This window comes from Scyliorhinus canicula, chromosome 1 (genome assembly GCF_902713615.1).
Source record: "Scyliorhinus canicula chromosome 1, sScyCan1.1, whole genome shotgun sequence".
Taxonomy (NCBI): domain Eukaryota; kingdom Metazoa; phylum Chordata; class Chondrichthyes; order Carcharhiniformes; family Scyliorhinidae; genus Scyliorhinus; species Scyliorhinus canicula.
In genome coordinates, this window is record NC_052146.1 from 184,118,577 (window position 1) to 184,145,649 (window position 27,073).

At 43.6% G+C, this 27,073-nt stretch overlaps 1 protein-coding gene across 9 annotated transcripts in view; it reads right to left on the minus strand.

The window, feature by feature from the left end:
• Positions 1-27,073, minus strand: part of LOC119970060 (mitogen-activated protein kinase kinase kinase kinase 3) — a 354,117-nt gene that overhangs the window by 242,215 nt on the left and 84,829 nt on the right. For all 9 annotated transcript variants that reach the window (XM_038804101.1, XM_038804091.1, XM_038804084.1 and 6 more), the window contains exon 2: positions 23,616-23,673. In XM_038804101.1, coding sequence (XP_038660029.1) covers positions 23,616-23,673 — 58 coding nt within the window. The remainder of the gene's footprint in view (positions 1-23,615; positions 23,674-27,073) is intronic.

Below are 27,073 nucleotides of genomic sequence, written 5' to 3' on the forward strand. Positions count from 1 at the left end.
GTGTTAGAGCTGTGGAAACTGCAACAAAAGTAGCAACTTTAAGAACAAAAGACAGATGGTCTGGTGTAAGGAGGGAAGGGAGTGTTTTGCATTGAGGCAATACATGTCTGAATATGTAAAAACAAATAGTGGGTTTAAGATAGAACATAGAACATAGAACAGTACAGCACAGAACAGGCCCTTCGGCCCTCGATGTTGTGCCGAGCAATGATCACCCTACTCAAACCCACGTATCCACCCTATACCCGTAACCCAACCCCCCCCCCCCCCCTTAACCTTACTTTTTAGGACACTACGGGCAATTTAGCATGGCCAATCCACCTAACCTGCACATCTTTGGACTGTGGGAGGAAACCGGAGCACCCGGAGGAAACCCACGCACACAGGGGGAGGACGTGCAGACTCCACACAGACAGTGACCCAGTCGGGAATCGAACCTGGGACCCTGGAGCTGTGAAGCATTTATGCTAACCACCATGCTACCGTGCTGCCCCATGGAGGAGAAAGGTCAAAATCTAAAGTTGCTGAACTTAACATCGAGTCCTGAGGGTTGCAACGTGCCCAAATGGAAGACGGAGATGCTGCTTCCCCAGCTTCACTGGAGCATTGCAGCAAGCCCAGAACCCATACTCTTCTTCAAAATGCCTTTGGATTTACAACGGCTGAGAGGGCTCTCGTCCAAAAGGGGGCATCTCTAACACAACTAAACTTTGTAAAAGAACCATAAAGCCACATGCATTACGCATGCTTCTTCTCTGCCTTCATCAGTTTTGCTCATTGATTTAAAGATCTGGAGTTGAAAAGACTATGCAAGATATCTGGTTAACCCATTCAATGTTGATGCAGAACATTCAATGTCTCCATTGGCAATAGCTGAAGCCTCTGTCAGGAATGATCAAACTGCAAGATGAAGAAGTTAAAATCAAATACATATGATGCTGTTGAAATTTGCAGAGTTGTGCCGGGTGAAAAGCTCACAAACATCATTACTACTCATCACTTGATTTATATGTTCACTTTCAGAAATGTGCACATTGTTTTTGAATGGAGACAAAAACAAAGTAGAGATCTGTCCTGACACGCTGTTCATGCAAGAGCCAGGTACAGAGTAGATTTTTTTAAAACACAGAAAAATGAAGACTCTAAGTTGCAACTGATTACTGTGGCTGTGCAGAAAGGAATTATATTTTTGTGCTCATTAGTGAGAATATCACACAGTGGTGCAGGTGGTATTTCATTATTTAGCAGATATGACTGATATTTTGTTCACCTTTTGTTTACAGAACTACTGATTTCAATTCAATGAATTTTTACAACTTTACTGGAACAATATTAATTTGATGGACATAATGGAGTTCCATAGGCTGTAGATTTGCGATTCTCCCACCAGTAATGTAGCGTGAACAAAAAATAGGTGAAAGCCTCCAGAATTTGGATTGGGAAGGTGGGGGTGTAGTAGCAATGTCATTGGACAGGTAATCCAAAGACCATGGGTAATACTCTGTTCAAATCCCACCATTCCACTCATGTTGGCAATTGTCAAATATCATAAAAACTAATCTGGTTCATTAATGTCTTTCGGGGAGGAAATCTGCCACCTTTGCCCGTCTGACCTACATGCGGTTGGTTGACTCTTAAATAGCCTCTTATATGGCCGAGCAAGCCACTCGATTCAAAGTAAATGCTGGCCCAGCCACATTATATGAAAGAATTTTGTAATGAAAGTCTGTTTGCTCAGTTGGCTGAACGGCTGGTTGGTGATGTGAAGCGACGGGTTCAATCCCAGTACTAGCTGAGGTTATTCATGAAGGTCTCAACTTCCCAAACCTTGCCCCTTGCCTGGGGTATGGTGACCCTCAGGTTAAATTACTACCCAGTCAGTGCTCTCTGGGAGAGAGAAGCCTATGGTTCGCTGGGACATTGGCGACTTTCATTTCAAAAGGGCAGCACAGTGGCTAGCAATGCTGCCTCAGTGCCAGGAACCCAGATTCAATTCCAACCTCGAGTTTGTATATTCTCCCAGTGTCTGCGTGGGTTACCTCCAGGCTCTCCGGTTTGCTGGCTCGGTGGATTGGCCATACTAAATTGCCCTTAGGGTAGGGTTGCATGAGTATGCGTGAGATTGGGCCTAGCTAGGGTGCTCTTGCGAAGGGTTGATGCAGATATGATGGGCCAAATAGCCTCCTTCTACACTGTAGAAATTCTTATGATTCTATTCTATGAATCAACAATACTGGAGACCGGCATTGGAATTGCTCCCATAGGACATGAACTGAACACAAGGGAATATTTGCTGCATTCTGGTATGTTGTCACCTTAATGTTTTATATCACACAAAGTCCATGCATTTCATTTAAAAGATACTCTTTTCAGGTGTGGGCTGCACACCATAAACTGCAGTGTGTAAAACCGGTTTTGAAAATATTTTGTTTCTAGCACTTAGGCTCAAAAGATTGGATATTCCTTTCCTAAATAAATTTGTTTCAGTCACAATGACTTATTTTAGTGTGCAGGTTAGAGTACAAAATGAGGTAAAGTAAATAACTTTTATCAAAATGCTGATTGAAGCATCCCTTGTCTAGAAAACAAATCTTAGTTTCTAGTATTTGCATTTTTATTTTTATATTTCTCTTACAATACAAACATATACAGAAGCAGATCAATTCTAGCAAGGGAAGAAACCATTTGCTTCATCCTCCCTTTACTGGTGCTAGCTCCATATTGTATCTAATCTTATTTTTCTGTTCATGCTATGTAAACATTGTTTACTTAAATATGTAAGTACTTTCTTCCACCACTACTTCCTTCTCCTCTTCTATTACTGCCTGTAAACCTTACTATTCCTTTTTGCTTCAATTCCTCAAGCTTTTGCTACATCTCCTTCTCCCCTCCCTCGACTCCCAACCAACATAAATTAATTTAATTCGTCAAACTGTACTTTCTATTTAAAGTTATCTTAAAAAAATACAATACGTTCCCAGCACATTATGGATCAAATCGGGGATCATCATCTTGCTGATTAGATTGTGTTCCACAAGCAGAGACACTTCTTTCTTCCCCCCAAATATCCATGCGAGGCAGTCTCAGATGTGGGATGTGGCTGTCTGAATTTTGTCATGCGACTCATTATAGATTTGAATAACACAATAATCAGAACAATGTGACGCGACTTGTCCAGTAAAGTGCGTGGCTCAGTTTTACAACATTTTTATGTGGAAAGCTACATAATCACAAGATGGCAATTTTTTTGAAAAGACTAAATCAATCGTCAGGGCGATCAGTTGCTTACGGTAGTAGGTCATTTTGCTGCAACAGAAATACTTAACAGTGCACTGAAGCAAGAAAAATTGATACTCCATTACAAATTTCTCTTAAGCATTTTGTGTTTCATGAAAGACTAGGTTCCAATTTTTTACCCCTCTAATCATCTTCAGCCAACCCCTAATATAACAGAAAGAATATGTATTTGGTCATAAGGGTATCCTTTACTAGGTGTATATTCTGCAGCATAGGTTATGTTGAGTATAACCCATTTAGAAATGGCTTTTTCCAGCTCTTAAATTTGAGACACCAAATTTCATGTTCAATGCTACAACCCAAGCATTACCAGCCAACCTAAAATTCCATACGCCCAATTTGTCTCAGCACAATAATGATGACAAGTTAATGATTACTGTATTCAATCAGCTATCACTTACAACGTTACATGTACAAGATGTCCTTTTTTTCTGTATCATAAAGGATATTTATACAGTTGTTAAAAGTACTTCAAAATTCTGTTATTTATTATAATTTAACTTTGTGGTTGCGGTTTTATCCTCATTCTGAAAATAATAATGCAGCAAGCACCAAACAAACGACCATCACAGTGAAAAGGGGAAATCACTGCAAGGGACATGCAGTAAGTATTCACTTTTAAGTTGTCCCATTTTACATCATTGATATTGTGTTTTTAATCAGGCCGATATTCCGCATTCTGGATTCGCATCAACGTTGTCTCGTGTTGGATGCGACATAGGGTCGCGTAACATAATCAGTGCCATTTTGGAGCAGCCTCTCTATGGCCCTCCTGTTCATGCCCTTTCCAACGTGGGACTTATCTCTGCGATCCTGCAACTCAAAGCTGATCTCATTCCATCGCTTTCTTCCTGCCTCTCGTTACTCATCTCAGGAACCTTTGCTCACCGCAACAGTTGGGGAAGGGTGGTTAGGCAAGGCGACGAGCAGGACTTAAGTAGAAAGGGTTAGAATATTTACTTCATTTTAATTAATTTAAAGTTTTAAATTATTTTATTTACAAATAAAGTAATTTAGCAATATACAGTGTTTAAAATTACAGGGTATTTTCTTATGGCAACAGGAAAGGTTCTACAGAACCCAACTAAAACTTTCACTTAATTTAATTTAATTTAATTTAATGTTGCACTTTTCAGGAATGCAACTAACATTAAGCGAGGAATTATTGCAAATATTTAATGAAGTATAATGGCTACAGAAAAAGGGAAAAGCTAGAATCTAACAATATTCTTTTGGTGCACCCCATGTATTACAATGGCACAACCCACTGCCTTGTAAGAGGATGCAGCAATCTCTGGCATAACTTTTCATGCTCTTGGAGATAGCACACATCTACTTTTACATTTAGGAAAAGTTATTTTCTAATAGGAGGATAAACTGCCTTAACATTCAGGGAGATCATATTAAAAGGTTAGGAGAACATTTGACTTGTTTCAAGCAACAGTCCATCCTCTCTCAACACATTTAACCATTGTCTGAGAAAGATAAACAGTCCAAATGACCGTCATAATTATTTAATTGTATAAAAGGTTCAGTATTTAACCTCTTTATTTTATTAAAGGTAAACTTGGTTGCAAATAAAAAGCAATGTAGAGCATTGTTGTTTCACCTGACTGTGCACTGTTTTCTGACAAGGAATGTTTTTTAGCATCACTTACATAAAAGCATTAACAAAATATGATTGCAAAATGTACGTCTACCACATTTTTTCTAATACTTTAAAACTCGTCATGTTGTGGTTAATAAATAGGCGTCAAGATTTTCTGTATGGTTCCAGTGGCGACGATGTTCGAGTGAGTCGCACATTCGGCGGGCTCTCACTCCGGCGGGGCTTTAGGGCTGATTCCCCGCGATAGCGGGACCACGGAGCGGCAAAAAGGCGGCCGCGATAGTGCTGGAGAGCGGGCTGCAATCTATGGAACCGTGGGAGTCCAGGAAGTAGAGGAGGAGAGAGAGAGAAAGAGACAGAGGCAAGGAGCAGAGGAAGCTGACCTGAAACTTAAGATGGCGGACACATGGACCTTTCTTGCTCCAAGTGAAGAAAAACAGTTTTGGAGTCGCTGAAGCAGGACAACTTGGACCCACTTGTTCAAGAGATAAAAGTTAAGGAGCTGGGAGAAGGAAAGCGGCAGCGAAAGTGCTGAGGAGCGGGCTGCGGCACATGGAACAGCGGGAGTCCAGAAGGCAGAAGAAAAAGGAGAAAAAGGGACAGAGGAAAGGACCTGAAGAAAATTACCTGGGACCTAAGATGGCAGACGCACGGACCCTGGACTCAGCAATCCAGCAGGCGCTGGATAACATGCTCCAGGTAATGAAGTCCAGTTTTGAAGCGCTGAAGCGGGACAGTTTGGACCCAATCCAGAAAGCGGTGGATCAGCTGAACCAGAGGCTGGATGCGCAAGGTGTTAAAGTTAAGGAGCTGGGAGAGGTGGTGGAGGAGCAGGCGGATGCGCAGACGGTTGCGGCGCTAGAAGTTGACGGGCTGAAAGAGCGGCAGAGAAGACTGCTGGACAGAGTGGAGGAGCTGGAGAATAGAGTCCGCAGGAACAACCTGAGGATGGTCGGCCTCCCTCAGGGGGCTGAGGGAGCTGATGCCGCAGCGTTTGTAGCAGACCTATTGATGCAGCTGATGGGGGCCGAAGCCTTTCCGCGACCGCCGGAGCTGGAGGGGGCATACAAGAGTGCAGGCAAGGCAGGGGCGGCCGGGCGGACCCCCCCCCCGCCCGATGGTGATTACGTTCCACAGGTTCGTGGACAAGGAGCGGGTGCTGCGGTGGGCAAAGAGCGCCAGGAGCAGCATGTGGAACAACAGTGTTCTCCGCATTTACCAGGACCTAAGCCAGGAGGTGGCTCGGCGGCGAGCAGCCTTTAAGAATGTGAAGGAGGTGCTGTTCAAGAAGCACGTGAAATTTGGTCTGCTGTTCCCGGCTCGCCTATGGGTCACGCACCAGGGTCAACACCACTACTCCGAGCCTGAAGAAGCGATGGATTTTGCGAGGGATCAGGGGCTGGTCCCGAAAAGAGGCCCCACGGACGCAAATTAGGGCCCGAGGATTACCGTGGGAAGGTACGCCGAATGGGCCTGGACTGCTGTTCAACGGTTTGCTGGGCCAAAGGTGCCAAGCGGAACATTTGGGACTCTTTCCTTTGTTCATGGACATTGGTTTGGGGGGTTTTCTTTTTTTTCTCATGGTTTTTTTTTTGTTTTTTCCTCTTTTTTGTTTTTTCCCTTTTTGGGCGGATTTGTACTTTTTGTGCAGCTCGCGGAGGACACTGGAGCCGGCTTGCTCCAGTGGGTTGGAGAGAGGGATGGGGCGCCAGGGAGTGGGGAGGGGGACGGGGAAACAATGGGAATGAGACAGGAAGGCGCCGGAGTGTTGAGTCACCGGGCTAGCAGATTGACTAGTCAAGGGAGTCAGGTGGGGGAAGATCACAGCCAGTGGATGGCAGGGGTGGGGGTATCGGGGGATGTGGTTGGGGGGGGGGGGGGGGGGGGGGGGGGGGGGGTTGTGCCCCCCGACCAGGCTGATCACCTGGAACGTCAAGGGACTGAATGGGCCGGTTAAGAGGGCGCGGGTGTTCGCGCACTTGCGGGCTCTGAGGGCGGACGTAATTATGTTGCAGGAGACACATCTGAAAGTGTCTGACCAGACCAGGCTAAGGAAGGGCTGGATTAGCCAGGTCTTCCACTCGGACTTGGACTCGAAGTCCAGGGGGGTGGCAATCGTGATCAACAAACGGGTGCAATTTGAGGCGGAGGGCATAGCCGCAGACAGGGGGGGGCAGATACCTGATGGTACGGGGCAGACTGGAGGGGAGAAGAGTGGTGCTGGTGAATATATATGCCCCGAACTGGGATGACGTGGACTTCATTAAAAGAGTGCTGGGGAAGATCCCGGACCTGGACTCTCGCAGGCTAATAATGGGGGGGGGAGACACATTAACATGGTCCTTGACCCGGCTTTGGATCGGTCGTGTCCCAGAACAGGTAGACTCCCAGCAATGGCAAGGGAGCTGAAAGGGTTTATGGAGCAAATGGGGGCAGTGGACCCCTGGAGAGATAGACAGCCGACAGGAAGGGGCTACTCGTTTTACTCGCACGTCCATAAAGTATATTCTAGGATAGATTTCTTCGTACTAAGCAGGGATTGTATAGGGGAGGTAAAGAACACGGAATATTCGGCAATTACTATCTCAGACCATGCCCCGCACTGGGTAGACCTGCAGATCGGGTGAGCGAGCTACCAACGCCCGCAATGGAGGCTAGACGTGGGACTGCTGTCGGAGGAGGGGATCTGTGAGAGACTTCGGAGGTGTATGCAAAATTACTTGCAGGTGAATGACACGGGGGAGGTCTCAGCGGCGACCCTGTGGGAGGCGCTAAAGCCAGTAGTGCGGGGGAGCTGATTTCAATTGGGGCCCACAGAGCCAGGGCAGAGATGGATAGATTGGTCAGGGAAATGGGTCGGATAGATGAAGAGCACGCGGAGTCCCCAGGGGAGGTTTTACTCAGGGAGAGGCAGAGACTACAGGCGGAACTGGGGGCACTATCCACGAGTAGGGCCGTGGAACAGCTTAGGAAGGCGAGGGGAGCGGTGTACGAGCATGGGGAAAAGGCTAGCAGACTGTTAGCGCAGCAACTCAGGAGGAGGGAGGCGGCCAGGGAAATAGGTAGAGTGAGTGATGGGGAGGGGCGCAAAGTTAAGGACCCGGCAGGATTGAATAAGGTATTCCGGGACTTCTATCGCAAGCTGTATACTTCAGAGCCGCCGGAAGAACCGGAGGAGATGAAAAGGTTTCTGGACGGGTTAACCTTCCCAACAGTAGGTGGGGGGCGAGTGGATGAGCTGAGGGCCCCGATTAGAGTGGAGGAGGTATTGGGGGGCCTAAAGGCCATGCAGTCGGGGAAAGCCCCGGGGCCGGATGGATACCCAGTAGAGTTCTATAGGAAGTTTTCTGAGCTGGTGGGCCCGGTCTTGGCGAGGGTTTTCAATGAGGCAAGGGACAGAGGGACCCTGCCGCCGACAATGTCGCAAGCCACTATATCACTGATATTGAAGCGGGGTAAAGACCCGGAGGTGTGCGGGTCCTACAGGCCAATCTCCCTGATTAATGTTGACGCCAAGCTCCTGGCAAAGGTACTGGCGGTTAGAATGGAGGACTGTGTACCGGAGGTGATTGGGGAGGACCAAACTGGGTTCGTGAAAGGTAGGCAGCTGGCGGCCAACCTGAGAAGATTACTTAATGTGATAATGATGCCCCCGGCGGGTAGGGAGGTGGAGGAAGTGGTGGCAATGGACGCCGAGAAGGCCTTTGACCGGGTGGAGTGGGACTATCTATGGGAGGTGCTCGGACGGTTTGGGTTCGGGGAGGGATTGGATCAAAGTATTATATCAGGCCCCGAGGGCCAGTGTCAGGGCTAACAGAGAAGTGTCGGAGTACTTTAGGTTGTACCGAGGGACCAGACAGGGCTGCCCGCTGTCCCCGCTGCTGTTTGCGCTGGCCATAGAGCCGCTGGCGATTGCGCTGAGAGCCGCAGAGGGATGGAAGGGGATGGTGAGGGGCGGGGTAGAACATAGGGTCTCTCTTTACGCAGACGGCTTGCTCCTGAACGTGTCAGACCCAGTGGCCGGGATGGGAAGTATACTGGGAATGCTGAGGAGGTTCGGCCAGTTCTCAGGATACAAATTAAATATGGCCAAGAGTGAAATGTTTGTGGTCCAGGCAAGGGGCCAGGAGAACAGATTGAGGGGGCTACCGTTTAGGCTGGTTGAGGAAAATTTCCGGTATTTGGGAATCCAGGTGGCACGAGACTGGGGCAGGCTGCACAAGTTAAATTTCACCTGAAGAAGGAGCCGTGCTCCGAAAGCTCGTGTTTGAAACAAACCTGTTGGACTTTAACCTGGTGTTGTAAGACTTCTTACTGTGCTCACCCCAGTCCAACGCCGGCATCTCCACATCAAGTTAAATTTGGCCAGGGTGGTGGAGCAAATGAAGGGCGAGTTTCGGAGATGGGATGCACTCCCGCTGTCGCTGGCAGGGAGGGTGCAGACTGTAAAGATGACAATCCTCCCTAGATTTCTGTTTATTTTTCAGTGCCTCCCAATCTTTATCCCACAGTCCTTCTTCAAAAGAGTTAACAGGGTGATCATGACCTTTGTCTGGGCGGGAAAATCCCCGCGGGTGAAGAAGGCGATGTTGGAGAGCAACCACAGCGAGGGAGGGCCTTTGCCGAGTCTGATTAATTATTACTGGGAGGCCAACATCGCTATGATAAGGAAGTGGATGGTGGGTACGGGGTCTATTTGGGAGCGGGTGGAGGCGGCTTCGTGCAGGGGCTCCAGCTTGGCAGCCCTGGTCACGGCTCCTCTACCGCTGCCGCCGGCCAAGTACACCACCAGCCCAGTAGTGGTGGCGACCCTGCGGATATGGGGCCAGTGGAGGAGACATGTAGGGGAGATGGGGGCGTCTGTCTGGGCGCCAATCTGCGACAGCCATCGGTTTGCCCCCGGGAGTATGGATGGGGGGGTTCAGAGTATGGTGGCGGGCGGGGGTGGGAAGGGTGAGTGATATGTTGCTGGAAGGGAGCTTTGCGAGTTTGAGGAGCTTGGAGGAGAAATTTGGGTTGGTAAGGGGAAATGATTTTAGGTACCTACAGTTGCAGGACTTTGTTCGTAGACAGGTCCCATCTTTCCCACGCCTCCCGCCAATGGAGATCCTAAACAGAATAGTCTCTAGGGGGGGAAGAAGGAGAGGGTAGAGTCTCGGGTATTTATAAGGTGCTCATGAGGGAGGAAGGGTCCCAGACAGAGGAACTGAAACTTAAATGGGTGGAGGAGATAGGTGGGGAAATGGAGGACGGGCTGTGGGCAGAGGCCCTGAGTAGGATAAATTCGACCGCGACATGTGCTAGGCTCGGGCTGATTCAATTTAAGGTCGTTCACCGGGTCCATATGACGGTGGCTCGGATTAGCAAATTATTTGGGATAGAGGACAAATGCGCTAGGTGCACGGGAGGACCAGCGAACCACGTTCACATGTTTTGGGCATGCCCTAAGCTGAGGGGGTACTGGGAGGGATTTGCGGGGATCATGTCCCGGGTGCTAAAAACAAGGGTGGTGATGAGTCCAGGGGTGGCAATTTTTGGGGTTTCGGAGGACCCGCGAGTCCAGGGGGAGAAAGAGGCCGATGTTTTGGCCTTTGCTTCCCTGATAGCCCGGCGACGAATACTATTGGCGTGGAGGGACTCAAAGCCCCTGAAGACTGAGTTGTGGCTTGCGGACATGTCGAGTTTCCTGGGTATGGAAAAAATTAAGTTCGCCTTGAGGGGATCTGTACAGGGGTTCGCCCGGAGGTGGCAACCATTTATTGACTTCTTTGCAGGAGTGAGCGTCAGCGGGGGGGGGGGGGGGGGGTTTAGAGTAGAGTAGGAGGGAAAAAATGGCGGGTAGTACCGGTGGGAGAGGAGCGGGCTTGTGCAGTATGTTACGATTGAAGTATTGAAAGTACTTGGATGTTTGCACATTTTTTGCTTTCTTTCTGTTGATGTTTGTAACTGTTTACAAAGCCAAAAACTACCTCAATAAAATTGTTTATTAAAAAAAAAAGATTTTCTGTATGAAAGCTGGTTGTGGAAAAATCTACATATGCTTTTTAGCCATGACATATATTCCAAACCATACAATTAACCCAAAAAAGGCGAAGTAAAACAACCCAGTTTCATATAGAACTGTATCCAGCAAAGAAACCCGACCACTGGATCTTGGGGCTGGTCTTTATATGAAGACACTTAACGCTCGGGAGGCCATTAGGTTCCTGCCAGATAATAAAAGACCCATCAGGTCTAATCACACCACCAGCTCTTTAGGTTATGGTACCACATCCAAGGTTTATTTATGAGTGCAATAACAGTTTCCGGCAGAATTTCAGACAACCATCACCCTCTGGGTCAAAGATTTACTCTTCAATTGCTTTAAATCTTTCCCCCCTGGTTACTGACCTCTCTGCTAATGGGAAGAGGCTCTTCCTAGCCACTCTGTCCAGACCCCCTTATCATTTTGTGTGTAACTAAATCTCATCTTAGCCTCCTCTGTTTCAAATAAAACAAACCCAGCAAACACAATTGTTCCTCACTAGCAGAAATCTCCACTCTGTCCTTGTGAATCTCCTGTGTAAGTAAACATTCTGGTGCAAATACATCTTCTCACTGGACTAGTAATTCGGAGACCCAGGGTAATCTTCTGGAGACACGGGTTGGAATCCCACAATGGCAGATTAAACAAAGCAACAGAACATCTGCAATTATACCTAGGTGACCACAAAACCATTGTCTTTAAAAAAAAACACCTGGTTCACTAATGAAATATGTCATCCTTACCTGGTCTGGGGCTCTAGACCCAAAATGTGGTGGTCTCTTAAATGCCCTCCAAAATGGCCTAGCAAACCATTCAGTTCAAAAGCAACAACCTCAAAGAATTTTTTTAAAATTTCTAAGTAAAATACAAAATAATGAATTTATCATTAGATTAGGGTTTTTATGTCAGAATTCAAAATGTAATAATCATTAGAGTTTATTAATTGTGCAGATAAAATATGATATTGGATTATTCTGAAGTCTTGTTGTTTTACATCTTGTGCAGTTAATTGTGTTCCGTAGCTTATAGCTAACGAGATCCGTCTGGGATAGCAATTAGCCAGGTTTGGAGATCAACAGCAATCTCACAAACGAATAGCAGAGTTGATCACATCTGCTCTCTTGTGATCACAGTCTAAAACCATGTACTGCATTTGAGTAACTATGGTAATCAGTAACGAACCTGTAAGCCTTTTTCAAAATACTTTCAAATAGCTATACATTGTTGCATTGTGGTTCTAGGGGCTTGTCACAGTAACTTCATTGCAGTGTTAATGTAAGTCTACTTGTGACAATAAAAGATTATTATTAAACTTTCTGGTTCCACCAAAAAAGCCCTCGTTTACAAAAGGTGCTTTTAGCTCTTTTGATCTGGGAAACCTCCCAGTTTACACTACAACTTCAAAGCATTTTCTGAGATGTCTTGGTACAAACTGGATCCTCTAGATGGATCCAACATAGCCATTATAACCTAAAGTCTGAATACCATTCATCACATCCCAGCAACTCAATAAAACTTCCTCTTTGAACTGTAATTACCCCAGGTCTGTTTGAATGGCACATACTTCTGGGATGTTTACCTGTTTCTCAATTGGATGTTTCAAATAATCAACATTTAAATTGTAATTCCCAAAACTAAAAATAAGACCTTAAACACATGAATTATGAATCAAGATATATTTATCCTGTATTCCCTTACCTTGTTATGTGTCATTGGTGCCTTTGGTATAATTGGGGAAGGCATGCTTTGGTGCACGCCCGGATGAGATGTGAAAATCTTATCCTATATTTTCTTTGGCTGGATGAGCAATGGCAGGAGCTGCTTTGCCATAAGTTACATAGCATTCACTTGAACTCACTACATGTGAAGGTGTGCGTCATTTTACCATGTTTCTATGGCTCTATCCTCTTCTTCCCCATCCTCAAGTTTATCCGTTCATTGCTTTTTACTTGTATAAGTAGAGGCACAAAGTTTAATGATTAAACTGAACCAATCTGTCGTTTGCAATGTTATTGTAAGCCTACTTGTGACAATATGATTATTAGTGTTCTCCTGTCTTTTTCTGTAATCATGTTGCACTCTACCAGCTTTGAGGGTTTGTTGCTTTGCTTGGAAAACTCTAATAAAAATATATATTTAAAAAACAATACTTTATTAGTTTCAGAAATTTGAATTAATGTTTTCAAATAACAAAACATCATTTGTGACAACACCTTAAAATTGCCTTTGAAACTTTCTTTCGTCTAATTTCTCGAACCTTTTTTCTTAATCTAGTTCCTCCCTGTCAATATATTTTAGCTATGCTCAAATTGATGACCTTGATACAGTATGTTAAGCTGCATTTAACTTCTAACGTAGAGCTGGCTTAAATTATCATACTGAATTGTGCCAGAATGCTTGTTTTAGATATCTAGGTTTTCAATCAATTGTTACAAATATATTTAATTTTGTCTTGAACCAGTAACAGCAATTAAAATCTAACATAGTGAATACTTTGCAATTAAAAATCTTTACCCAGAGTGGTTACAAAGCAGAATTAACTATTACAGAGCAGTTGAGGAAAATAGTATATATGCATTGAAGCAAAAGCTAGATCAACACAAAGAAGAAAAAGAACAGACGGTTATGCTGATTTGGTTAGAATGATGAACAGAGTGGGAGGAGGTGAATAACATAAACACTGACATGGACCAGTTTGGCTGAATGCCCTGTTTCTGTGCTATACATTCTATGTAATTCTCGACAAGATTATAAAGTGAGAAAACAGAGAGATCTTGAGAAAACTCAAAACCAGGAAGAAATTTAACGAACTATACTTTACAGGATTATGTCAATCCCACTAAAGCAAATGATGCAAATGCAGCTAAACTTCATGATGGCCAGCACCATTTCAGATTTAAACTCATGTCAAATCTTCCCTCTGATGCAGGACATGGTGGACAGCTACAACCAAAGCAGTGACCTGTTCAAGCGCTCCTCCCACAAAGTCCACTGTCAGATTTACTTTTTGAACAAACCAAACACCTCTTCGGTCCTTCCTCAAACATGGGTGACCACTTGCCCTTCCCTTTTCATTTCCAAGCACAGGCTTTCCATAAACTGTGCCACAAGTTCCCTGCCTGCTTTTTCTCCCTGCCATCCCAAAAAGCACCCACACAGTGCAGTACATCAGAAATAATCATTTCACTTTCTTGACTGGCACGAATAATTGAATTTGATTTATATTTTCACAAGCTAACTTGTGCTTCCCTTCGAAACATAAACAAGCAATTCATTTTTCATTTGTGAGATGTGCAGCTACCAAGCTCTTCTCCCTGGTCTGGTTTGGTCTGTACCTTCATATAAATTAATGATCAGAATTCCAAACTTTATATTTTTCCTTTATTGGCGTGTGCACAACAGCATTGCGAAGGATCAGTCACAAATGCATTCAGGTGAGGAATTACTTCCTTTGCCTCAGTATGACGCAGTCGAACATATGACTGCAATCATTCAAAAGAATACAAAATGTAGAACGGATGAACTGACTGGTCTGTTAATCCAACTGCATATATAAAAGCAGGGTAAATAAAGCAAATTTATGGTGGAGGAAAGCTCTGTTGTGAAGTCACAGCAAAAAACAGTGACTGGGCAAGATGGAATACAACTTGAACTAAAAAGCCTTAATAATATATTGGGTGGATGACTGGTGAAGTAACTGCATAACAACATCGATAACTAGTCTGGCAACAATTTCCAATAAATTACAAGGGACAAATTAATTTCAGTTATGTGCATCAAGATTTTTTTTAATGTTGATACTCTGTTCCGTATACAAAATCAATTACTACTTTTGGCTGCTCTAAATGTCAATGGTTGCATTAAAAAACTTAATTTTCAATCACCCCCTTGAGCCTGTAAAGTTGTAAATACAGATAATTTATCATGTTGTCTCTAACTTACTCTCTTGAACAGAAGTCTGATTTACATTGCCATTCTAAGGAAATCATTATGATGTGCAGAATACAAATCAAAGAGTAGACTGCCAATCAAACTGCAACAGAATAAGATTAAATCTTGGAAATATTTTTGCAATGAATTTTATCTCATTTGAAACATGGAAAATGACAAATTGTTCAATCTTCACATACAATAGGAAATAGGTAGTCAATCCACAGGTGGGGAAAGTCACTAATTATTATCCTTTTAAATAACATAACAGCCATGGTTGCAGCATTCAATTCCAATTTTATCACAGGTGATACTTCAGAGTTGACGCGGTTGGTCCTAACCAGAAAGACTCCAACTCAAAATAAATAACAGAGTACAGGAAGTTTCATCGTCCTTCTTAAGGTACCATGCCTGAAGAGGACATTGCTGATCATGGAATTCCATTGGATTGTTCCATGATTACACCTGGCAGAATACTGCAGTCGTTTAGCACAGTGGGTAGCATTGTTCCTTCACCGCTCCAGGGTCCCAGGTTCAATTCTGGCTTGGGTCACTGTCTGCGTGGAGTCTGCACGTTCTTCCTGTGTCTGTGTGGATTTCATCCAGATGCTCCAGTTTCCTCCCGTAAATCCCGAAAGACGTGCTGTTAGGTAATTTGGACATTCTGAATTCTCCCTCTGTGTACCCGAACAGATGCCAGAATTTGGCGACAAGGGACTTTTCACAGAAACTTAATTGCAGTGTTAATGTAAGCCTACTTGTGACAATAAAGATTATTATTATTCTGCTGCTGTATGGCTGACCAGAAAACTCTCCCAATTTTATCACCTGCCATCAGGCATATTGGAAGGATTTGCAGGTCGATAATCAACCTGTTTGGCCACATTATGAATGCACCTCTGCGGCCAGCGAGTTCTGAAGTTCACAGAATCACAGAAAAATACAATGCAGAAAAGGCATTTGGCCCATCAGGTCTGCACCGCCGCATGAAAGGCACCTGATCTGAAAATCCTAATTCCATTTGCCAGCACTTGACTCATAGCCTTGAATGTAAGACGTGCCAACTGTTGATCGAGGTACTTTTTAAACGATGTGAGGCAACCTGACTCCACCACCCTCCCAGGCTGTCCAGACTGTCCCTCTGGGTAAAAATGTTTTTACTGAAATCACACACCCCCCCCCCGAATCTCCCGCCCCTCACCTAGAACCTGTGTCCCCTTGTAACTGACCCTTCAACTAAAGGGAACAGCTGTTCACTATCCACCCTGACCATGCCCCTCATAATCTTGTACACCTCAATCAGATCGCCCCTCGGGCTTCTCTGCTCCAGCCAAAACAACCCAAACCGATCCAACCTCTCTTTATAACTAAAATGTTCCATCCCAGGCAACATCCTGGTGAAACGCCTCTGTACCCGCTCCAGTGCAATCACATCCTTCCTATAATGTGACGACCACAACTGCACACAGTACTCAAGCTGTGGCCTCACCAAAGTTCTATACAACTCCAACATGACTTTCTTACTTTTGTAATCAAGGCCACGATTGATAAAGGCAAGTGTATCATATGCCTTTTTCACCACCCTATTAACCCGCCCTTCTTCCTTCAGAGATCTATGGACATACACGGCAAGGTCCCTTTGTTCCTCGGAACTTCCCAATGTGGTGCCATTCATTGAATATTTCCTTGTCAAATTGCTCCTTCCAAAGTGTAACATCTCACACTTTTCAGCATTAAATTCCATCTGCCACTTTTCTGTCCATTTAATCATCCCGTCTATATCTTCCTGCAACCCAAAGCTCTCAGCCTCACTGTGAACCACTCGGCCTATCTTTGTGTCATCCACAAACTTATTGCTCCTACCCTCCCACATAGTCATCCAAGTAATTTATGTAAATGATGAATAATAGGGGACCCAGCACAGATTCCTGTGGTACGCCACTGGACACTGGCTTCCAGTCGCTAAAGTAGTTGTCTGTCATCACAATCTGTTTCCTACAGCTCAGCCAGCTTTTAATCCACCTTATCAAGTTCCCCTGTATCCCATGTGCATTTGCCTTCTTTATAAGTCTCCCCTGTGGGACCTTGTCAAATGTTTTGCTGAAATCCATGTAAACTACATCAAGTGCACTACCCTCATCTACACAATTAGTCACGTGCTCAAAAGATTCAATCAAATTTGTTAGGCATGACCTCCCTCTGACAAAACCATGCTGACTATTCCTGATTTGCTCCCTTTGTACTTATTAAAAGCTTCTCTCTTCCTTCTCATTGTACCTGAAAATCTCTGGTTACCCATGATTCTCTGGGCATGTTACTCCTTCCTATTCCTCTAGAGGGAACACGTTGGACCAATACCCTCCCCATTTCCTCTTAGAACCCCCCACTGCTCTTCTGTAGATCTCCCCGCCAGTAACTTGTTCCAATCTACCTTGGCCAGATCCTGCCTTATTTTACTAAAGTCTGCTCTCCCCAATCCAAGACTTTTTTCTACAATTTGTCTATTTCCTCGTCCATAACAAACTTAAATTGTACCATGTTGCGGTCGCTATCACTAAAATGTTCCCCACCATCACATCAAGCATCTGTCCAGCTTCATTCCCCAGAATTAGGTTCAGCACTGCACCATCCCTTGTTGGACCCTCCACATGTTGAGCTAAAAAGGTTCACTTGTATACATTTTACAAACTCTGCTCCAGCTAAGCCCTTAACACAATGACTATTCCAGTTAATGTTGGGAAAGTTGAAATCTCCCGCTATAATTACCCTATCATTATTTTTACACAGTTCTGCAAATTGCGCACATATTTGCTTCTCAATTTCCCGCTGACTATCTAGAAATGTGGCTGTTCCTTTTCTATTCCTACGCTCTACCCGTCCCCAAGATATCATTTCTCCTTACTGCAGTAATTGACTCCTTAGCTAATAGTGCTATGCCTCCCCTTCTTTTGCCCCCTCCCCTGTCCCCCCTAAGATTTTGTACCCCGGGATGTTAAGTTGCCAATCCTGCCCTTCCCTCAACCACGTCTCCATGATGGCTGCTATATCATAATTCCTCGTGTCAATCCTCACCCTTAACTCATCAACTTCAACCCAGAGCTTCTGGCCGAGATGATTAAACTGCGCCACAGGACTTACAGGAACTTTGTAAGTTAGGATTTGATTTTCCTCTATAAATCAAACAACTTCAAGAGGATTTGAAATCGTACCAGCATCAGAATAAAGACTCATTCGCAAAGTCCATCAGTTTCAACTGGGTTTGGCTGAAAGGATGACATTTGAAGACCTTCTCATACTGTTCATGTCAATTAAAGAAGTGACTCACTGGAAAACTCTGGTAACACAAGTGGGTCCTGCTCTTGTCTGCTAAAATGGGTCACTATACAAGATCATCCCAGAAAGCAAAAATATTCCCAGCTTCTTTTCTCCATGCAAATCACCTTCTTAAACTCCTAGCCTGAATAACCTCCAGCCTCAGCTTCAACAATAAGTGCAAAAACCTCATGGATTTCTTTGTAACTAAGATCAAGACCATCCATTAGCACTGCTGCCTCATGGCACCGAGGACCCGGGTTCGATTCCGGCCCCGGGTCACTGTCCGTGTTCACACATTCTCCCAGTGTCTGCGTAGGTCTCACCCCTTCAACCCAAAAGGATGTGCAGGTTAGGTGGATTGGTCATGCTAAATTGCCCTTTAAAACATTTTTTTTTTAATAAAATAAGATCAAGACCATCCAAACAGCTATCTTTACAACCTTTCGCCCTTCCACTAGACGTCTATTCAAATTTAAACTCCCTCTTCACTAGCTCTGAATTTGGACCTTTCTCGAGTTTTGACCTCCTTGTGACCTATCCCAGTTCATCTTGTCCAAGAGACCCACCTCCTGTTCCTTCAAACCAATAAACTGATCACCCAACTTCAGGTCCTGATCTCCAAATTAGCCAATATATTAACTGTCCTCTTTCTTCAGTTGTTGTTCCTCCTTCCCTTAAATCTGGCATCATTTCCCCCTCCTAAAAAAATCTTAATCCCACCGTTACTACCTTGTCTCCAACCTTCCTTTCCTCTCCAAAGTTCTTTGTCGTCTCCCAAATCACATCTTTTCCAAAACCCCATGTTTGAATCCCTTAGCTTTCCATCCGTCCCAAAGTACTGAAACAGTTCTGAAAGTCACAAAAAAAATCCCTTCATGAATGTGACAAAGGTAAACCAACCTTACTCACAGGCACACTTGATCACACTATCCTCCTCCCTGGTTCCAGTCCAATCTAATTGTAGCCAATGTCTCAAATGCAACAGCTTCTCTTCCTGCTCTTGTACCCCACACGTCCAATATTCAATCTACATGTTACTCTTCAGTGATATTTGAGAGCACAGCATTAAGTTTTGCTTGCACGCTGACTGCACCCAGCTCTACTCCCCATCAACACTCTCGACTCCTCCACTGTAGCTAAATTATTACTGGATAAGCAAATATGTCCTCCAATTAATGACTGGAAAACTAAAGCCATTGTTTTCAAATCCCTGCTCCAAACACTGTTCTCTAACTACTAACCCCATGATTCTCCATGACAACTGTTGGAATCTATTCCAGTCTGCCTGCAACCCCGAGGTGAGCTGACCACATATTGTCGTTCCCAAGGCACATATTTCACCTTTACAACATCACTGGACTTTTCCCATCTTCATTCACCTGCTGCTGAAATCCAGGCAGCCTGACAAATTTGGACACATTTGAGGGAGATGGCGGTGGTCAACTGTGTCAAAGGCTCCAGGCAGGCTGAGAAGGATCAGGAGGCACAGGTTACGATAGTCACAGCTACACAGGATGTAATTTGTGACTTGGATAATGGCCATTTCTGTACTGTGGGGAGGGTGAACATGTAATTCACAGAATTATTACAGTGTAGAAGGATGCCATTCGACCCATCGTGTCTGCACCAGCTCTCTGAATGAACATTATGACATGGTGCCATTCTGCCACCCATTTCCCTATAACCCTGCACATTAGATGATTATTTGAATAGAAACAATATCCTTGAATGCTTCGATTGAACCTGTCACACTTCCAGGCAGCACATTCCAGACCCGAACCACTCACTGTGTGAAAAAAGTTTATCTCACATCACATTTTCTTCTTTTGCAAATCATTTTAAATCTATGTCCTCTCGTCCATTTACGAGTAAGAACAGTTTTTCCCTGTCGACTCTGTCCAGCCCCCTCGTGATTTTGAACACCTCTATCAAATCTCCTCTTAGCTTTCTCCTCTCCAAGAGGAACAGTCCCAACTTCTCTAATTTATCTTCATAAGTGAAATTTCTCATCCCTGGAACCATTTCTGTAAACCTCTTCGGCACTCTCTCCAATGCGTTCACATCTTCTAAAAGTGCGGCATCCAGAACTGTACATAATACTCCAACTGAGGTTTAACTAGTGTTAGGACTCCCATAGGTGAATCCCAACAATTTGCAATTTATGAGACCATGAAGGAAGAGTACTAAATCACAGGAGTGATAACACTGACCAATAGGTATCTTTTATGTTAAAACAAACTTTTATTTAAACACAGAATCAATCACCCACTTTAGCAACAGAATAATAGCTTTCTATTAACAGTTAAAACAGTTCTTAAATAAAACGGGGGAAAAAATTAACTCCCTACCTATACCTGCCACTACATATTCCAATTAATCAACCCAATACAGTTCAAATGTCACTTATGAATACGATTAATAATCAGGGTTACTTGCTTAAATGTGCAGACCTTTGGAGAGGAACAACCTGAAAATTCTTCTGTCTTGTCATACTAAAATCTTATTGCAAACTGCAAAACTACACAGACCTGGCTCCTCCCATTAACTACACCATCTGTATCCCAAGCACAAGGCATTCTTTAGTCTCCTCCAACTAAGATATTCCATGACCTGCTTACTTAGGAATAAACACAATCCTTCATAAATTATCTACACCCCACGGAACCTCCTAAACATAAATAATATTCCATTAGCCATATAAATGTAAACAAGTAAATGGTTAAAATTAATGATTGCATGACCTTTATGACCCCTTGATTACAGTGCTAGCAGACATACTACTTGTATGTATCGAACCCAGGGTTTTTCATAACATTACTACAACAAAATATGATATATAACAATTACCTACATTCATTACACTAACGTTGTATTCAACGTCAACATAACCACCTTGCTCTTGGACTCTAAGCCCCTAAAGCCCATTATACAGTCTGCTTTAATAACTGCTCTCTCTGTCCTTCCACCTTCAGTGTCTTATGCACATATACACTCAGTTCCCTCTACTCTTGCAAACATGATTAAAGGGAATAGAAGGAATGAAGATTTAGGATGCCTGTTACTCAGCAAACAGTGTATGTATGCTAGGAAAGTGAAGTATTCCTCTGCATTCAAAGGTCTGACACACAATTCAAACTATTATTCAAAAATGTGGTACACATTTGGATTGCATTGAGTCATTCAGGTCCAGTTCAGCAAAAGCCTGAACTTTTATTTGCACCAGTTCATAAATAAATGTTAGTCAAAACCATTCACCAACTTGTCAATAACCCTCCACTTGGTGAAATCTTGATGCCAACCAGTCATCATGTTTTTCAGCTGTTTGTCATTTACATTGCATGTGTCAGGGGTAGCAGGGCGTTCCTCAAATGAGTTGCTTTCACTGGGGACGATTATCCATTTGCCAATTCTGTGATCTCTGGAAAATGTGGTTCACAAGCAACACCACATTTATTTCATGCTCATCTTTTCACCCATTGAATGCTGCTTCAAATATTTTTTGGTCAAATTCTACATTTGGATTACCACATCCTGATGAACTAGACCCTATTGCCTAAAAAATAAGCTCAGTCATGCTCAAGGAGACCAAATGTCTACTGTTTCGAAAAATAACTGTGACAAATACTGCTGGAAATGTGATCTGATCATCAATTACTGTCAATGGGAGAGCTGTTATGGTCTTCAAGTGTGTTTGTGGACTTCAGTCCTCCAACAAAGCTTACTGTCTAACTGGCTTCTGCGTCTGTTGTTAGTAGAGCTTGTCATTTTTGCCATGGTTAAAAAACAAACCAATTCTTCGATAAAATTAATTTTGAGCAATTTACCAATACACTACAGAAATGTTAATTTCAGGACTAATTTATCTGTTTTTACAAACATTCCCCTTGCCTTGTCACGTGTTTTTATTATATATTTTGACTCTTCCATCCTTCTTTTAGTGGATACATAGGCTTCTATTTAATAGTCAACAATTGTTTGATAATCCTGAGAGAAGCAGGGTCATTTGAGAAGTCAGGGTGCTCACCCCTGCCGTTTGGCGAGTCACCTCTGACCCAACCAGGGTCCCAGGTTCGATCCCAGGCTTGGATCACTGTCTATGCGGAGTCTGCATGTTCTCCCTGTATCTGCCTGCGTGGGTTTCCTCCGGGTGCTCCAGTATCCTCCCACAGGTCCTTAAAGAGGTGCTGTTAGGTAATTTGGACTTTCTGAATTCTCCCTCTGGCGCCAAAACGTGACGACTAGGGGCTTTTCACAGTAACTTCATTGCCGTGAAAACTCCACATGGACCTGGGGCTGGGTTTGAAAGTCTGATTCTTAGTCAATGAAGTATGTTTTGATATAAATCAACTTTTAAAATATGAATATAAAAAAGTGCAATTTAACATGCCTTCCCAAACCAGTACAAGCTCTCAACTTTGACCAGAGGACATGCTAATTTTGTTACAGGCTTTGATTCAGGTGAATTGAATCAGCATTGATTGTGAAAAAGAATAATGTAAATAACGTGAGGAGTAATGGTTTACATTTAAAATTCCCTGACCTTTTACATTAGTAATTTTGCTCAGATTACGCTGTTGAGTTCGCAGAAAAACTGCATTTCTAAAACAATTGTTCATCTTTTATTTTGTCAGTTTCATATGAGTTTTCCTGCTGTTTGATACTCATTAGGTTCACGGTGACATTTTTTCCAATCTCAGTTGCTATTCAATTTATTTGTACACATCTTATTTCTGGTCTTGCTGAACATTCCCCCCACTCTGTTCAAAATAGTTTTGATATTTTAGCTCAATAAATGGGGGGGGGGGGGGGGGGGGGGGGGGGGGGAATACCATGGAATTGACCACATGGCCTATTAAATCCATTCCTCCCAACAGGCAGCACACAACAACCACCGCCTAACTCCTCACGGTTTTAAGAAGCCACTATTGGAATGGTCAGGGTTTAGCTCAGATTTATCTACAATAGCAAATGCTGCAATTTGCAGTACAGGTTATCTGGCAACATTCTGCTGATATTTTCCATAGCCCCAGGTGATCAATGGAACCACAATTAAATGGATCGTCTTTATCTATAATTATCCTTAAATACTTCAATTCCTGTTCTTGACCACTTATATGCAGAGTGATACTGCAATGAAATTTATATCAAATATGATTCATCCTTGACTAGGATATCTGAAGAATTGTGCTATTTGGAAGACTGAAAAAAAGACGGAATATTTATATAAAATTTCACGTGGTAACGGCGTTAGTGCATTATTTAATATTTATCTGAAGTTTCTACGGTTCAAAGAAACTAAGCAGAAATGTTTGCTAAAAAGACATTTAATGCCATGACAAATGCACTACGACGAGGTTCAAAACCTACATAATCCTTACTCAATCACACGATGCAATTTAAAGGATAGATTTATTATCTAAAACTAGACTGATTCCTTACCAGGTTCCAGCTTAATAACTTTAATGGCTGCCAGCTCTCCGGTATTGACATTCCGAGCCTAAAGCAAGAAAACAGAAAACACATTATGAACATTCATATTCACCACCCAAAAAATAAATTCTTAACAGGCACAAGGTAGTGGTGGGATTTCTGAAACTGGAACATTTTTTCTCTAAGCCAAGTGCAAACTGAAGTGTCAGTAAGGAAAAGATGATTGGGGAAGTCATCGCTATAATTTTTCACCCACACAAATTGCGCAAACTGAATGTCCATTTAATTTTTGCACTTGATGTGACACCCTATTCCAGAGCAAGAATTCAAAAAGTTTTTCCCCTTTTTTTTGGGGTTAGCCTTTTCCACACTTCAGCCCCAACCCATTCAACCCAACATAAATAGATGACTTAACAAAATGGCTCACAATTCTCATCCAAAGATACATTCACCTTGGCCAAGATCAGAAACTGTCACTATGGAGGAACACAGGTTATGAATCCATATGTACTGTAAACTGTGTGTACATCAAGGTGATGGAATACCTATCAGGTAATATATAGCACAGTTCGACTTCAGTTTGAAGCTCCCTCCACATTAACCCCAAAATGTGGCCCAGTAGCAAAAATCAAATACCCTGATTGCACTAGCCACCTTGTAGGATGGCCAATTTGATGGAAATTGGAGATCAACAAAGGATTGTTAGTCTCAGCAGGTCTAACAGCTCAACAGCTCAGTGGGCAGCACAGTAGCACAAGTGGTTAGCACTGTGGCTTCACAGCTCCAGGATCCCAGGTTCGATTTCCCGCTGGATCACTGTCTGTGCGGAGTCTGCACGTTCTCCCCGTGTCTGCTTGGGTTTCCTCCGGGTGCTCCGGTTTCCTCCCACAATCCAAAGACGCGCAGGTTAGGTGGATTGGCCATGCTAAATTGCCCTTAGTGTCCAAAAAGATTAGGAGGGGCTATTGGGTTACAGGGATAGGGTGGAAGTGAGGGCTTAAGCGGTCGGTGCAGACTCAATGGGCCGAATGGCCTCCTTCTGCACTGTATTTTCTATGTCTAACAGCATCTGTGCAGAGAAAAGGGAGCAAAGGTTTCAAGTCTGGATGACTCTTTGTCAGTCATGCAGACTCAAAACGTTAGCTTTCTTCTCTCTCCACAGATGCTGTCAGACCTGCTGAGATCATCCAGTATTTTCTGTTTTTGTTTAAGATTCCAGCACCCACAGTAATTTGCATTTATCAAAGGATTGCTAGTGCTGTGGTTCAATGCCTGGCAGAAGACCAGGGTTTGTCAAAGTGTGAGTTGTAACCTGCTGGTTGGTCACGGAACTGAGGGTCGCAGTGGTGTTCGCGAAAGATCCCGACAATATTATCGAAGATTGAAGCTCTACAATTAGCAGCACACCCGGCCGAGCTGCAACACTGTCGTCTATCTGGAAATGTGAACGGCGAAGCCCACATATCCGGGAGAACGTACCCCCTTTTTGCGAGTGGTTTATCAATTCGGGTTCTGTTTCCACTCACATGCTGAGCAATACTGCAGTCTGTTTGGTTTCAGAAGTGGAGGATTAAGATTATTTTCTCGATCCAGATGTACGACTGGGCACTTGGAGGCAACGGGTTCATTTCCCTTTTACTGCGCTGAAGGGCACTTCTGGTGCCACCGGACAAAAAATGTCTTCATTTTAAATCCACAGCCTTACCACAAATAAACTATTGTGAATCTGTCCAATGCTGGACATCATAAGGTGAGAGGTACAGTGACAGATAGTTAAAATGGAGCAGGCAGATTATGAAGCACTCCATGACTGAGTTTTTAAACTGCATTATCAAAAGGGAACAGCGTATCTTCCATTTCTCTATGTCTATATCACTACTTTTCAATAACTCAGTCAATCTCTCTATGTACCTTTGTAACTCTAATTCTACTTTGATATGCAAGAGCGCTGAAGTAATTGAGACAGACATGATGCTGGGGAAAGAAAAACAAAATTGGTGGACAGAGACACGCAGAGAAAATTGAAAGTCGTTTGAGAATACGGTAAAAAGGGAGAGGCAAACGAGGAAAGGGGGAGTGACTGGGTCAGATATGAACAGAAAGAGAAACAAAGAAAACAAGTAAATTCCGAGTGATAAATGGAAAATGGGAAAAGGAGTCCGACATTAGGAGAAACTCAGGAGAAAAGAGACTTGCAATGCGTAAGAGTGACATTGAAACAGGGAAATATTGGCAGACAGGGAGATAAAACCAATCAGACTTGGTGGGAGATTCAGAGTAACTTGGAGGGAGATGAACATTGATAGGGAGAGCGCGAAACTGAATTTTGTTTCCCCCTATAAACTTAGAGTACCCAATTACTTTTTTCCAATTGAGGGTCAAAATTATGTTGTCAATTTACCTATGCTGCACAACATTTTGAGTTGTAGGGGTGAGGCCAACACAAACACGGTAAAAATGTGCAAACTCCAAGTGGACTGTGACCCGGGGCCGGGATCGAACCCAGGTCCTTGGGACTGTGAGGCAGCAGTGCTAACCACTGTGCTGCCTGGGAGTGAAACTGAAATGATAATGATTCGCCCATTAGGTGAGTGAGGGGTGGCCTTACTTCTATGTGCTCCAGTTACTCTTTGATGCAGTCAGATGGGTGCTTCCTTCCCCCTTGTCTCAACCAGCTTGAGAGAGGATGCAAAGCCCATGGAGTGAGATCCTGAGGGACAAGCAGGCTCACCTGTCACACTGAAGATGAGCGAACGTGGCATGGGTCTCAAAGCTCGGCCAGCATGGGTTCAGAAGGTTGGCCAGTTGGCAAAGTGGGCCCCAGGGAAAACATTTTGAAAAACACTGGTTTAGATTACCCACCCAAGTGCAATCACATGAATCCAATTCTATTTGTCTACCTCTGCCTTCTGATACTATTTTACTGTGAAAAGTAAAGGGTTAAATTTGATTTAGACAATATTGATATTGTAAGATAAAATCAATGAGTCATCTTCAAGTAAACAAGAACAATGTTCATGTGATCATTCTGACTCAGTCTTTGTTAACGATGATATTGCTCATGATTCAGCATTTAAATGGGTCAGGCAGTTAGAGAGAACTTTCTTTGTATAACTGCTTGATGGCAGAATTACTAATACAACTGTATCATAAATGCTACTGGTAGTTAAAATTAACTTTCAAACAAAACGGTAAATGCCTGTAAATGTGGATTTCAGAGTTTTTAAAAAAGTAATTTGAAGCATCCACAGTCAGAATCAAGATAACCCAGGTGAACAAATGACACCGGCAGATACACAAGCATGGGTAGATACATAAAGTCTATTCAACAATCTATTCAACAATGTTTCTCAGTCATAAACAGCAACCCCTACTGCACAGTAACATAGTGGTTAGCACTGTTGCTTCACAGCTCTAGGGTCCCAGGTTCCATTCCCGGCTTGGGTCACTGCCTGTGCGGAGTCTGC